Below are 9,938 nucleotides of genomic sequence, written 5' to 3'. Positions count from 1 at the left end.
TTCAGTTATCTACGTGGGAGTCCAGCAAGGAAACCATTATGCCATCTGATGGTTTATCTTCCCCATTTCTTCCCTCCCCATTCATTTAGAAGTAAATGGGACCAGCAGTGGGTGTAATGGCTATGTCGCTGGACTCCCATGTAGTCGACTGCAGTTGGAGTCCTGAACCTAGTGGCTTAAACTCATGCCCTGCGCGTGTGCGTGTGTGCCCAAGATCCCAAGAGGATGGAGGAGCAGGGATTGTGGCACGGTCATCCCCTCTTGGGGGTGATTTCTCGCTTTCTCTCTCTCTCTCTCTCTCTCTGGCGAGCTCACACGCCCTATAGCAAAATTCTTTCCAAAAAAAAAAGTAAAAGATCGAGGCTTCCACGGAGAGTGTGCAGCCTGGGCAGGCCCTCTGCGGTGGGCGGAGCCTCGGTGGGAAACAGGAGGGGCCTATGAAAGTTGGGCGGAGCCTGGGAGATCCGGGCTTTTCGGTGGACGTGTTGGTTCTGCCTGAAGCCGTCGTCATGATGGCGCCCCTGGTGTACTTGGTGGCGGCGGCGCTGCTTGTCGGCCTTATCTTCTTTTTGACTCGCAGCCGGGGCCGGGCGGCAGCAGGTAGGAGTTGCTGCCGCGCCAGGGCCGTTGGGACCCGGTTCTCGGGCCTTCTGAGCCTTTGTGGGCCATTGCGCCGCAACTCGTGCGCATGCGCGGGCATACCTGGCGAGGCTGCGGGGTCGCGATTGCGCGTCAGGCAGGCCACGCACAGGCGCGTACGTGCGCGCGACTAGCGGTCGCGGGCCACCCGCTGGAGCCCTGCCTGGAACCTGGCTGGCAGAGTTCCTGAATCTTTCTCTCTCTCAAGGGAGAGCCTTGCCTTACTGCTCTTTTCGCCCCTGGCACTTCCGACCTCCAGTCCTTGTCTTCCATCCCTCTGGAGTCATCCCCTCTGCACCCACTGGGGGGCCCAAAGGGTTTCCAGCCCCCCTCTTTGGCTGGCTCGAGAGCGGCGACAGGAACAGGGACTCGAGTGCTTTTTGCCTGCCCGCGAGCTGGAGGGAACCTCGATGAGGCGGGTCCAGGAAACCCCCCCAAGTCCTCCCATGCTTCGTCCAGGAGAGCACCCTGCTGCCTTGGCCTCCCTTCCTCCCCGTTCTGCACCCTGAGGAGGGGCCCTGTCGCCGGCCAGGGCACAAAAGACACACCTGTCATTCCCCTTGCCCCTATTTCTTCTCCGTATATGGGTTTGTGAGTGTGCGCATCTCCCTGTCCCTGGCCCACATGCTATTCCAGACCACCTGCACACTCCAAAGGCAGGGGAGAGAGAAGCTGAGTTAGGGCAGACAGGCAGGCAGTCTTCCTGGGGAGGGAGACTCGCCCTGCCTGAGGCGTCTACGCTCAGGTAGAACCATGACAAGTGGTGGTAAGGCAAGAAATAAACGTAGTTCTGTAGTGGCCATTGGATGAGCTCCAGAGAAGTCAGGGTAGTCTTCCATCAGGCCAGATGGGAGGGTGGGGCCTTGAGGGGAGAGAAAAGTATTAACACAGGAAGGGCAGAGCTTGCTGCACAGGACCATGGTGGGCCTGGCTTGTAAAGGGCTTTTGACTGTCACAGTAAGTTGGGTTTGTGTTGTGGGCAGCAGGAGTCTGGGAGGAGGGTGAGCCTTCCAGGACCAGGCTGCCATCAGGTAGGTCAGGCTGACTGGCATTGCCATTCTTCTCTTCCCTAAACCCGTCAAGAGTCACCCCACAATGAGGAGGGACCAGTAGCAGCAGGCCAGGTGGCCCAGGCTCGGCCCCTGGAGCCCGAGGAACAGAGACCTGGAGGCAGACCCCGCCGCCGTAGAGACCTGGGCAGCCGCCTCCAGGCCCAGCGTCGAGCCCAGCAGGCAGCCTGGGCAGAAGTGGATGAGAATGGAGAAGAAGCTGTCATCCCAGGTAAGGGGTGTCTAGCCTGGTGGGGAGGGAGGATAAGTTGGGGGTGGGGCATGGGGGCAAGGTAATGGGAGTCCCCAAAGCTGATGTCGAGGTGAGATGTGAAACCATAGTATGGAAGATACATCTAGGAGTCACAGGTTGGAGTGGGGGAGACTTGAGACCTTTGGTTGTGGGTGCTAGCATTTTGGACCCCAGCTCCTATTTCATTGGGGCAACTCTTTCTTCCTTCATCTTTTCCTTCTTCTTTGCTCTCAGTGTGTTTCTAAAAACATTTTTCAAGGCTGGCAGATGGCGTGGTGGTTAAAGATGCTGGACTCCCACGTAACCAACCACAGTTCAAGTCCTGGACCTGGCAGCTTGCTTTCTCTCTCTCTCTCTCTCTCTCTCTCTGTCAGGTGATGGTAAGACAAGAAATCTGGTCAAATTAAAATAAATAAAGTTAAAATAATTTTTTTAATTGCCATAGGGTCCATCTATTCACCAGAGAGAGAAAGAGAAAGTGAGAAAGTAAGAAATTACTCCTCATGGGGCACAATCGCACCACAATCCCTTCTCCTCCACTTCTCTTTCCTGTGGGGATTTTTGGCACATGTGGACATGCGTCCAGCGTGCTTTTCAAGCTGCTGGGTCTGAGACGTGAATCGCAGTGTGAGCCATGTAGGATCCAGCCACCTTCACCACCACCGCACCAGCTGGCCCATCCTCTCAGCATCTAAGGAGGAGAGCAGGGTCTTCAGAAGGACCTAGAGAGTTGTTCTGCTTCTTAAGAATTATTTTATTATTTAACTTTATTTATTTATTTATTTATTCATTTTAATTTGACCAGAGAGTGGGGGAGAGAGAGAGAAAGTGAGAAAGCAAGTCCCCGGGTCCAGGACCCAAACCGCAATCGGCCATGTGGCAGTCTAGCGCCCTTATCCACCATGCCACCTGCCAGCCCCAACCTAGAAAGATTTTTTTTTTTTAAGAATTTTTAAAACTTAATCTTACTCATTATGTTTATTTTTATTTGTTTTGAAGTTGACCAGAGAGAGAGAGAACGAAAGTGAGAGAGCAAGCTGCCAGGTCTGGGACTAGAACCATGGTCAGCCATATGGGAGTCCAGCCTCCTTAACCACCACACCACCTGCTAGCCCCCCAGAGAGTTTTTAAATCCTCCTTTGTATCCCAGTATCCTTGGAGTGGGTACTTCTGAAACCCTAAAGAAGGGCTTGGAAACAGAGATACTCGGTTAACACATAGGCCTCCATATCTTTGATGCTGGGAGACCAACAGAGCCCTTTGGATTGTGAGAAGGAATGTCTCTTCTCCAGTACCTAATGAATGACTTCAGCCTGAGGAGGGAGCATCTGGCTTTTTCCAGAACTTCGGAGCATTTGAGGCTTTTGCCTTGTTCCCTTGGGGATTTGCCCTTTGAGCTCAAGAAGAGGCCCTTGTTTGCACCATCTCTTCAGCTTCAGATTTGGGGTCAGATACCCTTGTTGCTTGGGTATCAATGGGTCTTTAGCTAGCCCTGGGGTGGTTTGGGAATTGGGATTATCTAATTAACCTGGCTCCAGTGGGACAAGGGATATTCCTGAACAGAGCTGAGCCTAGAATCTTCTGCACCTTTTGACTGCTGGGAGGAGGATTTCAGTTTGAGTCTAGGATAGATTTTCCTACAGACATGTCCTTGCTTGGAGGTTTGGTACAGGGACGGAAACCAGAGTCAGACCTCTGCAAGCCAGGACAACCAGGCCTGTTATTTTCAGACACCAGGGTTGCATCCTAGCACGCGCTTCTTTTTGGCTGTGCATCGGCCCAATCACCCCTTCCCCATGCCAGCAAGTATAAGCACTCACCTGCAAGTGCACACACGTGAGTGTTTATGCACATACCTCTGGAGAGCTGAGGCAGAATAGTAACATCGGCAGACAAGTGGAACGGGATTGTCCCATGAGGAAAGGGACAAGGAGTGAAGAGCCTCCATCATCCATCAGTCCTTTCTGGCCAGGACCTGAACTGTCTTCCTCTGACCATGTTCAGCCCAGGAGGAAGAAGGCATTGAGAAGCCAGTGGAAACTCACCTGTCAGGAAAAATCGGAGCCAAGAAACTACGGAAGTTGGAGGAGAAACAGGCGCGAAAAGCCCAGCGTGAGGCAAGTAGGAGAGGACCCTACCTTTCCCGTCCCTGTGGCTTATATCCCCCTCAGGGCTTCTTGCGTGCTGGGCTCTTATCTGATGTTTATGTGGCTCAGCCTGTGGTCTGTGCCCAAACCCAGACATTGGCTTCCCTGGCCAGTCTGGGAAGTGGTCAGACTCTAGGTGGGGTGGGGGGGATGTGCCCTTATGAAAGCCTCTCTCCAGGCAGAGGAGGCAGAACGTGAGGAACGGAAACGCCTTGAGTCCCAGCGTGAAGCAGAGTGGAAGAAGGAGGAGGAGCGACTTCGCCTGGAGGAGGCACAGAAGGTGAGGTCCACCTGTGATCCTGACCTCCAACTAGAAGCCTTTCCTCCCATACAGCTCCCTGATACCTCCAGTGTGCAAGATGGTCCGTGAGCCAGGTGCAGGGCAAGGGCTAACTTTTTTGGTTCCTGGGCTCTAGACACAGCCTATGGAGGCTGCTACTGGAAAGCAGAGCCTGAGATGGGGATTCTGTGCTTGTCATCATGAAGTGTGCCAAGCATTTACAGAACACTGAGGTGGGCAGAGTGGTTGGAGCAGAGTAAGCAAGAAGCAAAGGGCTCAGAGAGGTAAGGGAACTCTGGATCCTGAGGGTCTTGGGGCTATTAAAGGTCATCATAAGAGATGGTCCATTTAGGGCCTGGCATGGAGAACATGCTCAGGGAATGAGGCTACTTCAGTAGAGGTGGTTAATAAATGTTTGTTTGCGAGGTGCTTCCCTCGTTCTGAGAGTCAGTTTCCTATTAAAGGGAACAGCACAAAGTTGTAGGGTATATAGGGTGACGGCTGGGGCTGCCTCAGCTAGGAAGACACTGTGGTCTGATGCCTGTAGCCTCTGACTGGTCCTGTTGTCCCAGGACCTGGATGGGCACTGAATAGGCACTGCAGCAAATGGGCTGGAACACAGGGGGAGGTGTTAGCAAAAAGGATTTTTCACTCTTTTGTATATCAGTTCATCTAATGTACTTTAAATACCCTTGGTTTTCTCCCCTATACCCAGTTTTCACTCTTTTTTTTTTTTTTGAGAGAGAGATTTTTGTGATAAAGTGGGTGCTCTCGCTGGAGAGACAGAGACAGAGACAGAGACAGAAAGCAAGAACTCACCCCTCAGGATGCAGCGAGGAATGGCCACACCACAATCTCTCCTCCTCCACTCTCCTCTCTAGATTTTGGGCATGCACACACCCATGCCTGGTATGAGTTATAAGCCACTGAGTCTGGAACTCGAACCACAGTCAACTATGTGGGAGTCCAGCTATGTAACCACTACACGATCTACTGGTCCTAGTTTGTACTATTCTTAACATCTTACTGTAGTAAATTTTTTTGCAATTAGTGTTGATATATTAAGATAACTAAATGCCACACATTATTTAGATTTTATTGGAGGGGTTTTCCCTCAGTATTCTTTTTCTTTCCAGAGTTCATTCCCAATACCATGTTACATTTAGTTGTTAGGTCTCCTTAGGCTTCTCTGGGTTGCGGTAGTTTCTCAGACTTTCCTTGTTACCAGTGATCTTGATGGTTTTGAGGACTGGGCAGATAGTGTAGACTGTCCTTCATTTTGATATCGACTGATGTTTTTTCACCCGGTTAGATTAGCATTACACATTGGAGAGAAGAAGACAACTGAAGTTTGTTCTCAACTCAGCATACAAAGGGAACATGCCAAGGACTTGGCTTATACTGATGGTATAACCACAGTCACCCGCCTGAGGTCGTGTTTGCCAGATTCTCCAGGATAATGTTACTGGTTTTTTTTTCCTGCTTTCTCATACTTCTTTGGAAAGAAGTCTGTGTGTGTACAGCCCACACTTACGGGGTAGGGAGCAACCAGTCCCATGGCCTAGCGGTTAAGGGAGCCAGATCCCACATAGCTAAACATGTGGTATGAATCCTGGCCCTGGCAGTTTGCAATCCATGTCACACGTGTGTACCTGCCCTTGATCCCCACAGGGTGGAGAAGTGGAGAGAAGGGATTGTGGCATGAACATTCCCCACTGGGGAGTGCATTCTCCCTCTCTCTCTGTCTCTCTCTGGAAAGTGCATGTGACCTCTGGTGATTAAAAAAGGGGAAGGGGAGGAGTTATATTCCACCTCCTGGAGAGGAGACTACATAGATTATTTGAAAGTAATTTGTACAGGATAGTTTTTCTTCCTTGTTTATTTGGTCGTTTTTCTTTATGTAGACTGATTTATTTATTTTGCAGATTATGTTCCACTCTTAGAACATGTTATTTATTTTGTTGTTCAATTTGTTTCAGCTTTGACCATTGAGAGAGTCCTTTCAGTTGGCTGCATACCTTTTTTTTTAAAATTTATTTTTAATTTAAATTATTTTATTTAACTTTATTCATTCATTTATTTATTTCAGTTTGACCAGAGAGGGAGAGAGAGAGAGAGAGAGAGAGAGAGAACAAGCTGCCAGGTCCGAGACTCGAATGGTAGTCAGCCATGTGGGAGTCCAGCACCCTTAATCACCTGCCAGCTGCAAACCTTTGACATAAGCTCATTCTTTTGTTTTTGAACACTTTCTTTCTGGCACAGGAGTGTGCTCCAAGTTCATCTTATATATTAGCTGTCCCAGCTTAGCTTCATGTTTTCAAAAGATTCTTCTGAGTGTTCTAGAAAATGGGATGGAGGACAGGAAGGCTCTTTCACTAGGCAGTAGTGGTGGAGCAACATGGGTGGCCTGAGGAGTTTTCTGGAAGTTAGAGATAGAAATGGGAGATGACAACTCATTTGTGACCATGCCGCTGGCTGTTGGCTCTGTGATTCACTGAACCAGGGATCAGGACGGAGGGCCAGATGTGAAGAACAGATCACAGAGTCTGTCCAGTACCCGTGAGATGGCCCAGTGGATGTGTAAGGTGGGCAGGTGTGTGTTTGGGGAGAAGGATGCGATGACACAGCTGTGGCAGTCACTGGCAAGGAAATGGTTGTTGATGCTGTGGGCACACTACTGGTCCTAGTTTGTACTATTCTTAACATCTTACTGTAGTAAATTTTTTTGCAATTAGTGTTGATATATTAAGATAACTAAATGCCACACATTATTTAGATTTTATTGGAGGGGTTTTCCCTCAGTATTCTTTTTCTTTCCAGAGTTCATTCCCAATACCATGTTACATTTAGTTGTTAGGTCTCCTTAGGCTTCTCTGGGTTGCGGTAGTTTCTCAGACTTTCCTTGTTACCAGTGATCTTGATGGTTTTGAGGACTGGGCAGATAGTGTAGACTGTCCTTCATTTTGATATCGACTGATGTTTTTTCACCCGGTTAGATTAGCATTACACATTGGAGAGAAGAAGACAACTGAAGTTTGTTCTCAACTCAGCATACAAAGGGAACATGCCAAGGACTTGGCTTATACTGATGGTATAACCACAGTCACCCGCCTGAGGTCGTGTTTGCCAGATTCTCCAGGATAATGTTACTGGTTTTTTTTTCCTGCTTTCTCATACTTCTTTGGAAAGAAGTCTGTGTGTGTACAGCCCACACTTACGGGGTAGGGAGCAACCAGTCCCATGGCCTAGCGGTTAAGGGAGCCAGATCCCACATAGCTAAACATGTGGTATGAATCCTGGCCCTGGCAGTTTGCAATCCATGTCACACGTGTGTACCTGCCCTTGATCCCCACAGGGTGGAGAAGTGGAGAGAAGGGATTGTGGCATGAACATTCCCCACTGGGGAGTGCATTCTCCCTCTCTCTCTGTCTCTCTCTGGAAAGTGCATGTGACCTCTGGTGATTAAAAAAGGGGAAGGGGAGGAGTTATATTCCACCTCCTGGAGAGGAGACTACATAGATTATTTGAAAGTAATTTGTACAGGATAGTTTTTCTTCCTTGTTTATTTGGTCGTTTTTCTTTATGTAGACTGATTTATTTATTTTGCAGATTATGTTCCACTCTTAGAACATGTTATTTATTTTGTTGTTCAATTTGTTTCAGCTTTGACCATTGAGAGAGTCCTTTCAGTTGGCTGCATACCTTTTTTTTTAAAATTTATTTTTAATTTAAATTATTTTATTTAACTTTATTCATTCATTTATTTATTTCAGTTTGACCAGAGAGGGAGAGAGAGAGAGAGAGAGAGAGAGAACAAGCTGCCAGGTCCGAGACTCGAATGGTAGTCAGCCATGTGGGAGTCCAGCACCCTTAATCACCTGCCAGCTGCAAACCTTTGACATAAGCTCATTCTTTTGTTTTTGAACACTTTCTTTCTGGCACAGGAGTGTGCTCCAAGTTCATCTTATATATTAGCTGTCCCAGCTTAGCTTCATGTTTTCAAAAGATTCTTCTGAGTGTTCTAGAAAATGGGATGGAGGACAGGAAGGCTCTTTCACTAGGCAGTAGTGGTGGAGCAACATGGGTGGCCTGAGGAGTTTTCTGGAAGTTAGAGATAGAAATGGGAGATGACAACTCATTTGTGACCATGCCGCTGGCTGTTGGCTCTGTGATTCACTGAACCAGGGATCAGGACGGAGGGCCAGATGTGAAGAACAGATCACAGAGTCTGTCCAGTACCCGTGAGATGGCCCAGTGGATGTGTAAGGTGGGCAGGTGTGTGTTTGGGGAGAAGGATTCGATGACACAGCTGTGGCAGTCACTGGCAAGGAAATGGTTGTTGATGCTGTGGGCACAGGTGAGGTGGTCGAGAAAGAATGTGGAGGAGGAATGATGAATAGGGAAGAATGGCCCAAGGAGCAGGAGGAAATCCAAGAGAGGGTGGGGTCTCCAAACCAAGGGTCGGCTGGCTATGCCCAGCCCGCTGAGAGGACAGGTATCTGAGACCTGAAGGTTGTCTGTCGACTGGAGAGATGGAGGGCACGGGCGAGACCAGGATTGTTTCAGTGGAGCTGGGTACCAGAAGGCCAGGTTGGGGTGGGCTGACTGGGAGAATGGGTGCTGAGGAAATGGAGCCTGGGTGTGTGTTCACGAAGACTGGACGTCATGGGGTGTATATGTGTGTGTGTGTGTGTGTGTGTGTGTGTGTGTGTGTGTTGGTGGGGGGTGGGACTGAAGTAGATTATGAGATGGGGCTATGGCACAGTTTTCAAGAGATTTTTATCAAATAAATCTGAGCAAAGGCAGGAACAAGGGCTGGGCAGCACCTGTCTGAGTCGTAATGGGGCTGGTGATGAGAGGGTCCTCCACCTGTTGCTTAGCTCAGAGGCTGGGGAACTGGGCACTTTGCCCCTGGGAAAGGGTACCAAGGACCAGGACAGGGATGGAGGATATCTGCTAAATCCCTGACCCTTGCCACCTTTATGTTTGCAGGAGGAGGAGGAGAGGAAGGCACGGGAGGAGCAGGCCCAGCGAGAGCATGAAGAGTACCTGAAACTGAAGGAAGCCTTCGTGGTGGAGGAGGAGGGCGTGAGCGAGACCATGACTGAGGAGCAGGTGGGCTGCCGCCTCAGGAATTCCCACCTCCACTCTGGTGCCACCAGGGCGGTCTAAGCAGCACTAAAATCAGCCACCCAAACACTCCTGGCTGAGCACTGATAGGTGGTAGGAGGTGGGTGTCAGTACCAGTGGGCTGTAGCAGCTAGGGTTGGTGTCCCCAAGACCCCTAACCCTGGGAGACAGGTGGGCAGGTGGCACACGCAGGTGGTTGGGCAGGAACACAGGCAGGCAGCAAGCAGGCGGCCGTCAGGTGAGCAGGAGGGTAGGCACAGACTGCAGTGAACCCTGCTGGCAGATGCTCACCCTGGTTCTTTCTCTCTCCCTTAGTCCCACAGCTTCCTGACAGAGTTCGTCAACTACATCAAGGTAAGAAGCCGCAGAACAGAGCATGGACATCAGCCCCCACCTCTTATGTGCAAGCCATGTGGATTCTAAAGTGGCAGCCCCGAGCC

General features: G+C 49.9%; 1 protein-coding gene across 1 annotated transcript in view; it reads left to right on the top strand.

Annotated features, from left to right (window-relative positions):
* The first annotated feature begins 433 nt into the window (after positions 1–433).
* DDRGK1 (DDRGK domain containing 1) overlaps positions 434–9,938 on the top strand; it is a 15,065-nt gene continuing 5,560 nt past the window's right edge. The window contains exons 1-6 of the mRNA XM_006163958.3: positions 434–600; positions 1,723–1,920; positions 3,946–4,058; positions 4,267–4,368; positions 9,361–9,483; positions 9,814–9,852. Coding sequence (XP_006164020.1) covers positions 438–600; positions 1,723–1,920; positions 3,946–4,058; positions 4,267–4,368; positions 9,361–9,483; positions 9,814–9,852 — 738 coding nt within the window. The 5' untranslated portion in view covers positions 434–437. The remainder of the gene's footprint in view (positions 601–1,722; positions 1,921–3,945; positions 4,059–4,266; positions 4,369–9,360; positions 9,484–9,813; positions 9,853–9,938) is intronic.

This window comes from Tupaia chinensis, unplaced genomic scaffold (genome assembly GCF_000334495.1).
Source record: "Tupaia chinensis unplaced genomic scaffold, TupChi_1.0 Scaffold143574_1, whole genome shotgun sequence".
Classification (NCBI taxonomy): domain Eukaryota; kingdom Metazoa; phylum Chordata; class Mammalia; order Scandentia; family Tupaiidae; genus Tupaia; species Tupaia belangeri.
Note: the sequence above shows the minus strand (reverse complement) of the source record. Positions and strands in the feature narration are given on the sequence as shown.